At 40.7% G+C, this 16,218-nt stretch overlaps 1 protein-coding gene across 4 annotated transcripts in view; it reads right to left on the bottom strand.

Annotated features, from left to right (window-relative positions):
* Positions 1–16,218, bottom strand: part of LOC132822718 (breast carcinoma-amplified sequence 1-like) — a 105,896-nt gene that overhangs the window by 21,010 nt on the left and 68,668 nt on the right. For 3 of the 4 annotated variants that reach the window (XM_060835999.1, XM_060835995.1, XM_060835996.1), the window contains 4 exons: positions 9,100–9,264; positions 8,273–8,335; positions 6,189–6,356; positions 4,976–5,014 (listed from right to left, as the gene is read on the bottom strand). In XM_060835999.1, the coding sequence (XP_060691982.1) occupies positions 4,976–5,014; positions 6,189–6,356; positions 8,273–8,335; positions 9,100–9,264 (435 nt within the window). The remainder of the gene's footprint in view (positions 1–4,975; positions 5,015–6,188; positions 6,357–8,272; positions 8,336–9,099; positions 9,265–16,218) is intronic. The other variant, XM_060835997.1, reaches the window with a different exon arrangement.

Raw genomic sequence — 16,218 nt, forward strand, 5'->3', positions numbered from 1 at the left:
TACAACCCACAAAGGGACAGATAAATTTAAACAAGATATCTGAATTCTTATTGATAGAGTAACAAGGATCACATGGCAAGATTTCAGGTCATACAGCTTCCACTGCAACAAAAGAATGAGAAATAACAAAGCCTAAACATTACTTAAGATAGCTAATAGTCTAATATGCAAGAGAAAAGATACCCTGCCTTTAGCTTTCTAACATAACCAAAAGTTGCATGTCACAAGCCCGGTCTCTGAAGAATTGCCCATATCAGTCTAACATACTCTCAGCTTTTAACATGTTTACTTTACCCTAATTTGCCAAATTTTAATATGAAACAAATATCAAAAGGTGGTTCTCTCAGTTTCTGGAAAGTCCTGAAAAGAATACTGTATGAGGAATAATGTCTACTCTGGCAATTGCTTCCCCATAGGCCACATGGGGAAGAAACTTGGAGATTCACTAGATTACCATTAGATTCATACCATCTCCCTTCCCTACCCGTGCACTCTGCCTGATGGTCCTTAAAAAGATGCACTGACATCATCTGCTGACCACAGCAGTTACAGCCCTTAGTTTCTCTGTGAGATCTCTCCTTCTTTCTCTCCGCCCAAAAGTCTTGGTGAGACAATGTTTTTCCACATGCTGCCCCAGTTGTACTTGCCTTTGCTCCACGTATGAACCTTTTGTACTTTGATCTTGGTAGGTCTGATCTTTGTTCTGCTGTTCCTCAGGTAATTTTTTTAATTCATTCACACGATGAGGACATCGCTGATCAGGCCAGCATTTACTGCCAATCCCTTGTTGCCCAAAGGGCAGTTAAGAGTCACATGTAGGCTAGACCAGGTAAGGATGGCAGTTTTCCTTCCTGAAGGGCATTAGTGAACCAAATGGAGTTTTCCAACAATCAACAATGGGCTCATGGTCATCATTAAAGACTTAACTTCTGATTTTTCATTGAATTCAAATTCCACCACCTGCCATGGCAGACCTTGAACCTTGGTCCCCAGAACATTACTTGGGGACTCAGGATTAACAGCCAATCATTAAATCACTAAACCGTTGCCTCATTTGACCCATCAATGCCCCATTGGACTATGCACTAAATACACTGTCCCAAAACATAATAATCTTATAAAACCTCACATTTATAACTGCATTACATAAATAGTTTTTTCTTAATTTATTCATGGGTTGTGGGTATTTCTCATTAGGCCACCATTTATAATACACAGGGCAGTTAAGAGTCAACCACATTGCCATATGTTCTCAGAATATTAGACTGGAGTTCTGGATTCCTTCTCTAGTGATGGTATGACTACACCACCATCTCCCCAGAATAACCAAAGGATATTTTGTTCACTCATGGATCATGGATATCACTGGTTGGACCAGCAGTTATTGCCAATCCTTAGTTGCCCTTGAGAATGTGGTAGTGAGCTGCTTTCTTGAACTGCTGCAAATTATTTATTGTAGGTACACTCACAAAAATGTTAAGGATGGAATTCCAGGATACGGACCCAGTGACAGTGAAGAAACAGGGATATATTTTGGAGTCAAGATGACAAGAGCTTGGAGTGAAACTTGTTGATAATGATTAGATTAGATTACTTACAGTGCGGAAACAGGCCCTTCAGCCCAACAAGTCCACACCAACCCGCCGAAGCTCAACCCACCCATACCCCTACATTTACCTCTTACCTAACATTACCATCAATTTAGCGTGGCCAATTCACCTGATCCGCACATCTTTGGGACTGTGGGAGGAAACCGGAGCACCCGGAGGAAACCCACGCAGACACGGGGAGAACGTGCAAACTCCACACAGTCAGTCGCCTGAGGCGGGTATTGAACCCGGGTCTCTGGCGCTGTGAGGCAGCAGTGCTAACTGCTGTGCCACCGTGCCGCCCATGATGTTTCCATGTAACTGTTGTTTTCTAGATGGTAATGGTTATGGATTAGAAAGATGCTGTCAAAGAAGCCTTGGCAAATTTCTGCATTGTATCTTGTAAATTGCACACATTGCTGTTACTGAGTATCGGTGGTGAAAAGGATAAATGCTTGAAGCTGAGGTGTCTATTAAATGGGCTGCTTTGTCCTGGATGGTGTCAAATTTATTCTGCTGTCGGTGTTGCGCACCAGGCATATGAAGAATATTCCATGACACCTCTGATTTTTGTCCTGTAGATGGTGGATAGGCTTTGTTGAATCAGGAGGTAAGCTACTCATTGTAGAAATACCAAGCATCTGGCCTACTCCTGTAGCCACTGTATTTATATGGCTATTTCAGTTCAATTTCTGGTCAATGGTAACTCCCAGGATTATGATAGTGCAGGATTCGATGATGGTAATGCCGTTGAACATCAAGATGATGTTTAGAATCTCTCTTGTTGGATACAGATGGATCCTTCCAAGCTGTGTAGCTACGTGCACTTATAGCCAGTTCAATATTCCCCACACCGCAATTGGCATTGGCACACTACTCGCATTTTGGTTTCCAGTTTCAGAAATCTCTGCCATGTATGGGCCGCAGAGGCCTGTGTGACCAGTAAGAAAATTAGAGGGAAGTTAGAGGTTTCTCACTCTGCACCTTATGAGGGATAGAAAGTGATTGATGAAGCAGCTGAAGATGTTTCAGCATGGGACACTTCCCTGTCAGAAAGGTCCTGTAGCTGAGTTGACTGACCTCCAGCAACTACAACCATCTTCCTTCGTGCTAGGTATGACTCTAGTCAGTGGAGGTCTTTCCTCCCAATTCTCATTGATTACAGTTTTTCTGAGGCTCCACATGCAGTTAAACGTAGCCATGATGTCAACAGCAGTTACTCTCACCTTACCCCTGGAACTTAGCTCTTTTGTCCACCTGTGAATCAAGGCTGTAATGAGGTCAGGAGCTGGGGAGGCTCTGGTAGAACCCAAGTTGGGCATCAGTGAGCAGGTTATTGTGAGCAGGTGCTGTCTGACAGCACTGGTGCTGACATCTTCCATCACTTCACTGAAGATTGAGAGTAGTCTAATGGGGCAGTAATTGGCCAGATTGGATTTTTCCTGTTTTTTATTTAGAGGATACAGCCAGCCAATTTTCAACATTGTCAGGTAGATGCCAGTCTCACAGCTATATTAGAACAGCTTGACTTGTGCTATGGCAAGTTCTGGAGCACAAGTCTTCAGGACAACTCTCAGAAGACTGTCAAGTCCCACAGTCTTTGCTGCATCCAGTACCTCCAGCATTGTCTTGATATCATGTGAACCAAAATGAATTGTCTGAAGACTGGCATCTGTGATGCTGGGAATCTCCTGAGGAGGCTGAAATTGATCATTGCACTTTCAGCGAAAGATTGTTGCAAGTGCTTCAGCCTTATCTTTTGCACAAATGTGCTAGGCTCCCCCAGGTACTAAGGATGGGGCTATCTGTGGAGCCTCCTCCTCCAGTAGGTTGTTAAATTGTTCACAACCAGTCACAACTGCTTGTGGCAGGGCTGCAGAGGCTGTAGAATCATTTAGCTGTGTCTCTCACTTGCTGTTTATTCTGTTTGGTACACTAGTCCTGTTTTGTAGCTTCACCAAGTTGACAGCTTACTTTTCGGTATGCCTTGTGCATATTCTGACATATCCTCCTGCATTCCTCATGACAGAAACCACCACTGAAAGATACCATTAAGTTGTTTCTCTCTTGTTAAAAATATCAATTGGAGCTGGGAATATAACAAAGCATTAATTCACAGAATATGAATGTGAGACCAGGACCTTATCATTCATTTTCCTTTCTGATATTCAAACATCTGATTTACAAGTACAATGGGTGATCAAATTATCAAATGGTTTCAATGAGGCAATTACAAAGAGAAATTTATATCCATGCTATATTTGTTATGAATAAATATATTTGCAATCTGTGTCATCATCTTATTGGAATTATAATGACAACTGTTTTCTAGTCTTATCCTAGAAAACTTCAAAGCACTCTTAAATTCAGCCATTCAGATGGCTGCTGAAGCATTGGAGTGTGGCCACATGTATTCCATCCCCATCAGGTTAGACATTGCTTATATCTGTCATTGAAATACAGCATAAAAATAATACAATAAACTTGATTTAATGATCAAAACAACTTAATGGGTTTATCAAATTAAGCTTGATGAGCACTGTGTAAATAAAGTGCCTGGATTATGTTGAGCCATATAAAGCAGGAGCCCTAGATTCCCTGTGTTGATTTAAGAAGCATCAATTTATGCAGCAATTAAGTTGACTCTGAGACAGTAAAGGAAGGAATAAATCAGCTCAGGTTTTTGCTATTCTCATCATGAATTCTGGCTCATGAATCTTTGTAGTTTCCAAGTTGTTCTGATGAAGTTAAATAGTGTCCATGATACATGGGATGAAGCAGTTTTGAAAATATATTTTCATTCATAAAAATCATAGATACTATGCGTGGCCAAATACCATAAGTAGTAGTGTGCTTGCCTCCCAGCCAGAAAGCATGGGTTTAAATCTAGGTCTGTCTGTAATTAAGTCCCTATAATTCAGTTCAGAGATGTTCCGTAGCTTGAGGGGAGCTGATGGTTGAAGAAGCAAGATATTTTATCTCAGGGAAAAGAAAAATGACATTTTTGTGATGTTCTTTCTAAATCACACCTCCATTACATTATCTCAATGGCAGAAGTAAAGGAAGTCAACAACAACCACTGTGTCCTTTCACTGCAAAATGATGCAAGATGATAAATGGCCTCTCCAAAAGAAATTTAGAATGAAAGTAGTACTTATTGTGATATAAATTCAGCTATTGTATGAAAAAGAGTATGTTGAAAGTTTAATATAATTGTAATACAGCATGTAAAATATTAAATGCAGCACCACCAAGAAGGGACTCATTTGAATGGAGTGCAATTCATGTCTTCAGAGTTGCAGTCATTTTTTACTCTAGTTTCTTTTGACTGAAGCTCTCTGCTGGGTTCATAGGATTGCAGTCTATATATTATACAATTAACCTACCTTGTGAATTGCACTGACCTGTGGTACTTCTTTGCTGGTCTGAGTGAAGAAAAATAAATTAAAATGAATTAATCATTTACTAGGACTTTATGTTGTAAAATGTATAACTGGTTTAAGAAATGTTATATCTCGGAAGTGCAATTGCCTGCAGCAATGTGCAAGCACCACTCCCAAAGAACAGAAATCTTTTTAAATATCAGTAGAAATAGAACAATTTTGTGCATAACTGAATATTCAATATATACATTACTAAATATAATTTTGTTCATCAACAGATGTATTTTACACTTCTCTTCATCTTTATGTGAAATGAAATGAATTTTGATCATATTAATTTAAATTTAATAAGATCTTAGCATTTATCAGATTTATTTATATCTTTGTACTTGAGATATTTGCAACATATTAACATCTTGGCTCAGTGGTTAGCCCTGCTGCCTCACAGCGCCAGGGACCCGGGTTCAATTCGAGTCTCAGGAGACTGCCTGTGTGGAGTTTGCACATTCTCCCCGTGTCTGCGTGGGTTTCCTCCAGGTGCTCTGATTTCCTCCCACAGTCCAAAAGATGTGCAGGTCAGGTGAATTGGCCATGCTAAATTGCCTGTAGTGTTAGGTACATTAGTCAGGGGTAAATGTAAGGTAGGGGAATTGGTCTAGGTGGGTTATTCTTGGGAGAGTTAGTGTTGACTTGTTGGGCCAAATTGCCATCTAATCTTAATGTGAACTATTACATAAAGGGATAATTTATGCAGTCCCTGCCAGTATGCTATACTTGAAAGTCAGAGATATGCCTGCAACACTCATGTTTTTGAAGTAAACTTATATTCTTTTTAAAATTGCGTTCATTATTACTACAATTACTTTCTTTCTTCTTAAATGTTAAGTTGTACTGGTAGCAATTTATTAATTTCCGGTTGGCCAATTGTTCTACCTGTGTAGTTAATCTGTTTGATTGCATTTTGGTCAGTAAATGGATTTGACATTTGTTAAAGCTGTTTGTAATGGAAATTTGAATTTGAGTATGCAGGATGCTATACATCCATGAGAATTTGTCCAAATTAAAATTGTAATTAAGTGTATAAGTATGTTTGACTATGGTATGAAGAATTATTTCATTCTACATTTCAGTAGAGCAATGCAAAAATGGGGAAATAATAGTAATTCCTGATAAGCATTGTTATTCAAAATAATCAAATTTCTACATTGATACTGACCTTTTGCTTAAACAGTTTTCCAAATGGACTTTGTGTTGGTGTCTTTTCTAGTTTTGCTTTATCAAGAAATTCTGCATCATTTGTCTTGGGTATCTCCTGATCTGCTGCTTTTTGTTCTGATTTGTGAGATTTGGCTGCTGCTTCTTTCTGTTCAACACTTACTTTTTTCTGCAATAAAGAAAGCTGCATTCAATATTGTCACATTTGTATGTGATTAATCACTAAACCGAGCTGACTGATAAAATCAAATATCCCTTAACGTACTTTTAATTAAAAACTCTGTTCCCATTTATAGAGTCAGACCATTGCGTCTGCACCGGTCAAAAACAAGCACCTAACTAATCTAATCCCAATTTCCAGCAGTCAGACCATAGCCATTACAAAGTAAGGCTTAATTAACTTGTCAATCTTTTGGTCAAAATTTTTCCCTGATCATAGTGAATGTTATAAGTTCCTGCTCCTTTCCTTCCACATCTGGGTGTTTAAGCAATTTTGAGAAAATTTCCACATCTTCTACAGTGAAGGTTGACTTGCGATACTTATACTTAAATACTTAGTCAATTCCCCATCCCCCAAAACTTTCCTTCTTTTCTACATCATTGTCTCAGTCTCACTCCCGACAGAACAAACGCTAGCTTTGGTTACTCTTTTCTTATTTTAATTTTTGTAGAAACACTTCCTGGCTATTTTTGTATTTTTACCTAGTTTTCCATCAGCCTGCACTTTTAAAAATTCATTCCTTACTGCTTCTGGCTAATGTTATGACTACGTTTAATATCTGCAGAATTATACAGCATTTCTTTAAATTTTATAGTGTCCTTAACTTCCTTACTGAGCCACAGATGATGTGTCCTTCTCCAAGAGGTTTTTATTCTGGCTGGTGTAAACATTTTCCTGAATATTATTAAATATCTCCTTAAAAGTCTGCCACTACATTTCCAATATCCGACCTTTGAAACCAGTTTCCCAGTTCATACTAGCTGGCTCTGCCTTCATCTTACAATAACCTTCATTCAGGTTTAGAACACTCATCATAGACCCTCATGTTTTCCCTTCAAACTAAATATGAAATTCTATCACATTATTTCACTGTCGCCTGAATGCTCCTTTAGCATGAGTTTGTTGAGTAATCCTGTCACATTTGTCATTCCTGTATCTAAAATAGACTGTTCCCTGGTCTTCTCTAGAATATACTGTTGTAAACATTGAGTAGAATACAGTATGAATGAACTTTTGAGGCTATTTTTGCCAATCTGATTCACCCAATCTACATGTAGATTAAAGTCACCCATGATTTTTGTGGCATCTTTCTTACGTGCCCTATTTATTTCTTCCTCTATACCTTGTCCTACACAGTGTAACTGACTGTATACACCAGATCACAAGTGATCTCTTATCTTTTTTTATTTTTTATCTCTACTCAAACTGACCCTATATCTTGGTCTTCTGATCCAAGGTCATTGTTGTAGTTATTGCCTGTCAGTTAGTCAGCCACCCAGACTTCTGCCACCCGTGCTGAGATTGTGCAATATGGTGTATGCCATCAGGTTTTCTGAAGCTGTGGCTGCTCAAGATGAACTTGAAAGCTATCGGCAGTCTCCTCTATTGAATGTCAGCAGCCTTCCACCAGCCACACTGCAGCTTCTGGAACAGCACTAACTAACTGGTAGTAGCACACAGAAGATAGAAACCAAGAAAATGTGAGAGTGATTGACTTATTTTCTATGTAATACCACATGATTTCATTCATAAACTTTGCTTGAAATGCTTATTTCATTGGTGGCTTTATTTCTGCATGGTGGACAAACGGACACTTTGATGGTCAGTGACATAAGGAAGGTTGAGTTTAAGACTGTTAGGAAGTAAAGGATGGGTTTGTAGTGATTTACAATGCACTGAAGTTAGCTCTCCACAGACAACGTGGACAGAAAGGGGCTCTGTTGTTGTCTGCTGCTTCTCATTTTCTTCTTTGTCTTCTTCCTGTTCATGCTCCTGCTCATGAGTTGCTCACTTGATAGCTGGTGGCAAGATGATATGTGATATAAAGAAACAAAAAGGGACGGGAAAATAAACAAGAGGTTCACCTTGTCATCTGATGTCTGCTGTGAGTCAAGTTCTGCCTTGGAAGAAGACTTCGTTGGTGTCACCTATAATGAAAATTACAGTTAGTTGATACTCCAAAATAGTCAAGTAAAACATCATAAAGACAAGGATGGAGGCATCAACACAGATGGACTGCGGCATGGACTGAAGTCAGTTACAGGGATGATAAAATGTGGTCTTCATGATTACGAGAGACACAATTAGTAAAGGCAACACAGAGTTTGTAATGAGAAACAAAAACTGATATTTTCAAGCTTTCCATTCCATCTTCTACTTCGAGGCTTTCCTGCATCTAGTGACTCATGAGGCTGACCAACACATTCTTATATTTGTTCCCAAGGTCAGATTTTTTTGGAACAACATTAGTGTGACACCAGGTGCTTTCAGGAGTGGGGAGAGAGGAAGACTCTACTTCAAGAATGACTAAACATGAAAGTGTCCTGCTCTTACAGACAGCTATATTGAAATGATCTGCAGGATCAACTAGTGTTACCATCAAGTCCTCAAGTGGAACTTTAACTCGGAGGTCTAGCTACATAACCTCAGCCTTGCCTTTTCCAAAGACAGTAAACCAAATGATTCAATCATTCCTCAGAGTTAATGTTCTCCATTCTTGGCAACATCCTCCTAAATCTCCTCTGTACCCTCTCAAGATTTCAACATAAAAAAATAGTGATAGAATAGAATTGATCTTGCATTGAAACTTGTGCAGATTGTCCTGGGATTCCTAAAATGATCTTATATTCCTTCTGCATCAGCAACATATTCCTGACCACAGAACCCAACACAATAACCTGTCATCGCTTACAAGTGTTTTGAAGAAATTCATGACCGACTTATCGTCTGTAGGTGTGTCTACTTTATTATCCTTCTCAGGTTCCTGGAGATTCTCAGATGATTTTGAAGTTGAAATTTGAGATACTTTGTTACCGAGTGATGGTGTTGTATAGTCCTTATTGCTGTCACCTGTTTCCTGAAACACACAATTGAGAATAAAGTTGAATTGTGTAGTTTGCAATGAGTCAGAAGGTGTCTGCTGTTATCACATTTATATCACCTGACTTATTGTTTTAGTTTAAAATTAGAATTCGATTTGTATGCTGGTATTTGTGAGACTAAATTTCACAAATCTCTTTGCTTTAGTGTGAAAATTATAACTGAGCTACCTTGATACCTCAAGACATATTTTTACCTTGTATATGAAGCAAGATAGCTGGTAAAATGTAGTAACTGGACAGAGATATCTGATAATTAATAATGCTAGCCAGAGTTTAGTTGTATTGGGGCGTAATCTGGCATTCTGGTACTGAGACAGACAGACTCGGATTTGATGTACGCAGAATTTGTAGCACATCATGTAGCACTGCTTTGTTGTCTGCATAGATTGGCCAGGAGCAAACATCGTCATTGGTGGATGTGGAATCCTATGGCTTTTAAATTGATATCCTTGAGGAAGTCTGCATGGGCTGTAGAGGTAGGAGTCTGCAGAACTGTCTGCTCCCACTGAATTGATAGGCAACAACATTCTTCAAACATGTTTTTGTCCCTCCTATAGCACTGGGGGACAGGGGGCAGGATGGGGAGATGGTGGAATGGGACATACAGATTTGGATTTGTCCTAGAACTATGGGAGGACTTCTGAAACCTGGCAATATTAATTTGGGATTGCTGTGGAGGGAAGAGCTGTGCTTTGACAAAACAGGAGGTGGGAGGCATGTTTAGCTTCCCAGTAATTCCTGGTTTAGGCAGTTAAAGGAGGGTGAGTGCATAGCTCTGACCACATCGACTGAGGGTAATTGCATGCATCTGGGGAATGGTTTCCTATATTTTAAAGCTCTGTAAAAACATTCAATACAGTATTTTATGATTGTTCCTTGGACATTTTTCTCTGCCTCACATACAAATACAGCTGAAAGAAAATCAATCTAACTACTGCCAACAGTCAAAACCTAAGCAACGATTAAAGAGTTTCAAAATCTAATTTTTTTAAGCTGATGTGAAGAGGTTAACTGAAGAAAGAAATTTTAAGGCAGATTTCCAATGTCCCTCTCGGTTGAGCAGGAAGATTATACCTTGCGCAAAATGGAATTACAATACTCAATCAACAGCTGTGTCACAAGTTTAATGAGTAGCTTGAATTCTGGGTAGCGAGAATTACTCCAGAAATAGGAAGGATCTTATTAACCTGTGTAACTGAGAGTTTTAAAGCATATCAAGATGCAAGGTGTATGCTATGTTCTATGGATTGGTACCATCTTCTATCATAGAGTCAGAAGGATGTATAGCACGGAAACAGACCCTTCGGTCCAACTCGTCCATGCCAACCAGATAATCTAATGTAGTCCCAATTGTCAGCATTTGGCCCATGTCTTTCTACATAATTCCTATTTATATCCCATCCAGATGCCTTTTAAATGCTGTAATTGTACCATCCTCCACCACTTCCTCTGACAATTCCTTCCACACAAGCACCACACACTGCATGAAAATGTTGCCCCTTAGGTCCCTTTTAAATCTTTCCGTACCCACCTTAAAGGTATGCCCTCTAGTTTTGGACTCCCATACCTTGGGGAAAAGATCTTGGCTATTCACCCTACCCTTGACCCTCATGATTTTATTAACTTCTATAAGATCACTGCTCAGTTCTGACGCTCCAGAGAAAATAGCCCCAGCCTATTCCTCCTGTCCCTATAGCTCAAACTCTCCAACCCCGGCAACATCATTGTAAATCTTTTCTGAACTCTTTCTAGACTCATAGAGTCCTAGGGGTGTGTAGCACGGAAACAAGACTCTTCGGTCCAACTCGTCCATGCTGATCAGATATCCTAAATTATTCTAGACCATTTACTAGCATTTGCTCCATATCCCTCTAAACCTTTCCTATTCATATACCCATCCAGATGCCTTTTAAATATTGTCATTGTATAAGCCTCCACCACTTCCTCTGGCAGCTCATTTCATACAGGATCCACCCTCTGCATGAAGAAGTAGCCCCTTAGGTGCTTTTTAAATCTTTCCCCTCTCACCTTAAATCTATGCCCTCTAGTTTTGGAATCCCCTACCCTGGGGGAAAAGACCTTCACTATTCACCCTATCCATACCCCTCAAGATTTTACAAACTTCTAAGGTCACGCCTCAGCTTCTGACATTCCAGGGAAAACAGCCCCAGCCTATTCAGCCTCTCCCTGTAGCTCGAACCCTGGCAACATCTTTGTAATCTTTTCTGCTCCCTTTCAAGTTTAACATCATTCCTATGGCAGGGAGACCAGAACTGAATGCAGCATTCCAAAAGTGGCCTAACCAATGTCATGTACAGCCACAACACGGTGACACAGTGGCACAGTGGTTAGCACTGCTGCCTCACAGCGCCAGAGACCTGTGTTCAATTCCCGCCTCAGGTGACTGACTGTGTGGAGTTTGTTCATTCTCCCCTTGTCTGCGTGGGTTTCCTCCCACAGTCCAAAGATGTGCGGTTCAGGTAAATTGGCCATGCTAAATTGCCCGTAGTGTTAGGTAAGGGGTAATGTAGGGATATGGGTGGGTTACGCTTCGATGGGTCGGTGTGGACTTGTTGGGCCGAAGGGCCTGTTTCCATACTGTAAGTAATCTAATCTAAACATCACCTCCCAACTCCTATATTCAATGCACTGACCAATAGAGGCAAGCGTACCAAATGCCTCTTCACTATCCTATCTACCTGTGACTCCACTTTCGAGGAGCTATGAACCTCCACTCTCAGGTCTCTTTGTTCGGCAACATTCCCCGGGACCATGCCATTAAGTGTATAAGTCCTGCTCTGATTTGCCCTAGCAAAGTGCAGCTCCTCATGTTTACCTAAATTAAGCTCCATCTTGTCGAACCTTAACAGCCCATTGAAAGATAAGGCCAAATTTTGCGATCATGTTTGCATCAGGAGCAGCATTTGTGGCCCTACAAAACTCAATCTATCACAGCGTATGACAGTCCTTTTAACTACTCCACACCAGACGAGTAATGCAGAGGAGACTTGAATATTCCTGCCTTCCCAAACCAAGAGGCCATTTTGGGTGTGTGAACAGTTCATTTACAAAATCCAAAAAAGGCTCAGCCAGAAGAATAGCTGGGCCCTCCACCTTCTTTGCCAATCTCACTGATGGATACAATAACTTCAGTTAGAGTCATAGAGATGTACAGCATGGAAACACACCCTTCAGTCCAACTCGTCCATGCTGACCTGATATCCTAACAAAATGTAGTCCCATGTGCCAACACTTGGCCCATATCTCTCTCAACCCTTCCGATTCATATAGCCATCCAAATGCCTTTAAATATTGCAATTGTACTAGCCTCCACCACTTCCTCTGGCAGCTCATTCCATACACGTACCACCCTCTGCGTGAAAAAGTTGCCCCTAAGTCGCTTTTACATCTTTCCCCTCTCACCCTAGACCTATGCCCTCTAGTTCTGCACTCCCCCAATCTAGGGAAAATACCTTGTCTAGTTACCCTATTTGTGCCCCTTATGATTTTATAAACCTCCATAAAGTCACCCCTCAGCCTCCGAAGCTCCAGGGAAAACAGCCCCAGCTTATTCAACCTCTCCCTATAGGTCAAATCCTCCAACCTTGGCAACATTCTTGTAAATCTTTTCTGAACCCTTTCAAGTTTCACAACATCCTTCCAATAGGAGAGAGACCAGAACAACACACAATATTCCAAGACTGGCCTAACCAGCACCCTGTACAGCTGCAACATGGCCTCCCAACTCCTGTACTCAATGCTCTGTCCAATAAAGGAAAGCATACTAAATACCTGCTTCACTATCCTATCTACCTGCGATTCCACTTTCAAAGAACTATGACCCTGCACTCCAAGGTCTCTTCGTTCAGCAACACTCCCCAGGACCTTAGCATTAAGTGTATAAGTCCTGCTCTGATTTGCTTTCCCAAAATACAGCACCTCACATTTATCTAAACTTCATTTGCCACTCCTCAGCCCATTGGCCCATCCGATCAAGGTCCTGTTTTAATCTGAGGTACCTTCTTCACTATCTGCAAACCTACTAACAATATCTCCTAGGTTCACATCCAAATCATTTATATAAAGGATGAAAAGTAGTGAACCCAGCGCTGATTCATGTGGCACACCACTGCTCACAGGTGTCCAGTCTGAAATGCAACCCTCCACCACCATCCTCTGTTTTTTACTATACTTTAGTGTCTGCTGCCCTAATTTAAAGTACCCCCTATCAGACTGCAGGGTGCAGTTCAAATGAGGGGGAAAATTCACTCTTTCTTACACTACTTTTCCACCCACTTTTAAATAGAACCTACTGTTTTGAGCAGATGAGCAGGACACTGGACTCTAATAGTTAGAGACTTTGTAGACTGAGATGTTATCAGGATCTGCACTACATTAGATGTACATAGTAATGGCCAAACCTATTGGGAGATGGATTGAGGGCCAAATCTGACCCAGGAAGTAGGTTTTTAATTGTTTTATTTAGGTTTTCTTTTAGGATAGGCTTTTAATCTCCAACCCTTCAGCCAGAACCTGGGGAAAATACAGTGAATCCATTTGCATGCTCAGTGGCACTCCACCTGTTATTCTGATCATTAACGTAGCAGAGACTGGAAATTGAATCAGAGATTCTTTAGCTGTTCATACATCAATTCAGGAAGGTGATGGTCTCATGGTGTTATCACTAGACTATTAACCAAGAGACCCAGGTAATGTTCTGAGGACCATGGCAGATGATGGAATTTGGATTTAATTAGAAATCTGGGATTAAGAGTCTAAGGACCATCATGGAACCATTGTCACTTGTCAGAAAAGCTTATCTGATTCACTAATGTCCTTTAGAGAAGGAAATCTGCCATCCTTACTTAGTCTGACCTACATGTGAGTCCAAGCCCTCAGCAATATGGCTGGCTCTCAGCTGCCCTCTGAGCAAACTGGGGATGGGCAATAAATACTAGCCTGGCCAGTGACATCCACATCTATCCAATGTCATGGCAGCCAGTTGATCCCTCTACAATTTTGTTATCATGACAGCATATCTTTTCCTCGCTCTCATCAGAGGCTACCCTGAGAGAACAAGGGTAGCAAAAAGCAAGAGAATTAGGAAGGAGACTTCTAGACCCCCATCACTCATGTGGACTGTCCATGAAGATATACTCAGACTCTGGTTTCCATCAAAATCTCATTCGCCCAGCTGTTCCACAATTGTCCACTGTTCAATCCATCTCCCATATATCATCACAGCATCCTCCAGTCAAAGTATTGAAATTAAAATTGTATAATAATATCTTGGTAGCACAGAACTCCAACAAAGAAGAGAACCTCCACACTTGCAGCTGTTCATCCTGGAAATCGAGACTGAAACACAAGAAACCTCATTTAAAAAGGACGTGACAATAGATGGTGAGAGACGAGGATGCTGATTGGTTGGACACCTGACGCCTGGAGAAAGAACACTTCACCTTCCGCCTCGGGACCCTCTAACCCCATGGTAACAATGCCAATTTCACCAATTTCCTCATTTCCCCTCCCCCCACCTTACCCCAGATCGAACCTTCCAGTTCAGCACTGCCCTCATGACCCATCCCGTCTGTCCACCTTTCTTCCCACCTATCCGCTCCATCCTCCCCCTCTGACCTATCACCTTTACCCCCACCTCCATCGATTGAACTCTCAGCTACCTTCTCCCCAGCCCCATCCCCTCCCATTTATCTCTCCATTCCCGAGGCTCCCAGCCTCATTCCTGAAGGACTTTTCCCCAAAACGTCAATTTTTCTGCTCCTCGAATACTGCCTGACCTGCTGTACTTTTCCAGCACCACACTCTTGACTCTAATCTCCAGTATCTGCAGTATTCACTTTCGCCTATGGGTGGAACTGGTAACTGTTATAATTAACTGATAAAATTCAAACCAGGCAAGTCAACACTGACTGTCAGGATATTGCCATGAGAATGGTCTTTCTCCATTGCCTTGCTTCAGCAATAAAGAATGGCGCTTTATGTGTGAATAAATGTAGCTTCTTGCATGTGCAACCGCATCATATTCTAAACACAATCTTCAATTGGATTTCAGTGTATTTTGTAACACAATCAAGTTTAATTAGAAAATACTGTTGTCCCCATATGTCCACACTTCAGAAATATCCAAGAAGGTGCAAAGATAATTCTTGTCATTCCTCTCCATTACCTTCTTAAACTGGTTTTCTTTGTACCATCCTTCCTTACTTGCAAGAATTACTCCTGGAAACCATTGTCACTCAGAGTAAGACCACCTTGGCTGCTTCATTCCTCACTTCTCTTTGCTCACCAAGTTGAACATCTTAAAGGGTTGTCTCTCCCTAGCCCTAGACTCTCAGATTTCTCTTGTGTCTGTCCTATCTCCAAAACATATGATTTGTATGACACCCACCACTCACATTATTGATCTCATTCTGGGAAACTGATGATAAAAGCAACTACTTTTCTTGTAAATGACTGTCCTTACTTGGGCACTGAATGATGACTCTTTAAACTGGAAACTTACAACAAACATATTAATTAGCCAGGAGAAAGTGAGGTCTGCAGATCTGGAGATCAGAGCTGAAAATGTGTTGCTGGAAAAGCGCAGCAGGTCAGGCAGCATCCAAGGAACAGGAAATTCGACGTTTTGGGCATAAGTCCTTCATTAGCCAAATCAGCTTAATTAGCCAAATAACTTAACCCAAGGTCTCTCAAAATAAGAAATGCCACAAACACTTTTTAAGAGTGGGGTGTGCTGTGAGCCAAACACAGAACAGGCTTGAAAGAACAATAATAAATGTTGATGGGATGGTTTATAAATATATTTTATATGTATAAAATATAAACCTTAGAAAAATATGCATTCATGCTGGGATGTTTAGAAATATGTACAAAAGCAAATTCAAATGTTTTGCAATGAGTTTCAATAT

This window comes from Hemiscyllium ocellatum, chromosome 15 (genome assembly GCF_020745735.1).
Source record: "Hemiscyllium ocellatum isolate sHemOce1 chromosome 15, sHemOce1.pat.X.cur, whole genome shotgun sequence".
NCBI classification, from domain to species: Eukaryota; Metazoa; Chordata; class Chondrichthyes; order Orectolobiformes; family Hemiscylliidae; genus Hemiscyllium; species Hemiscyllium ocellatum.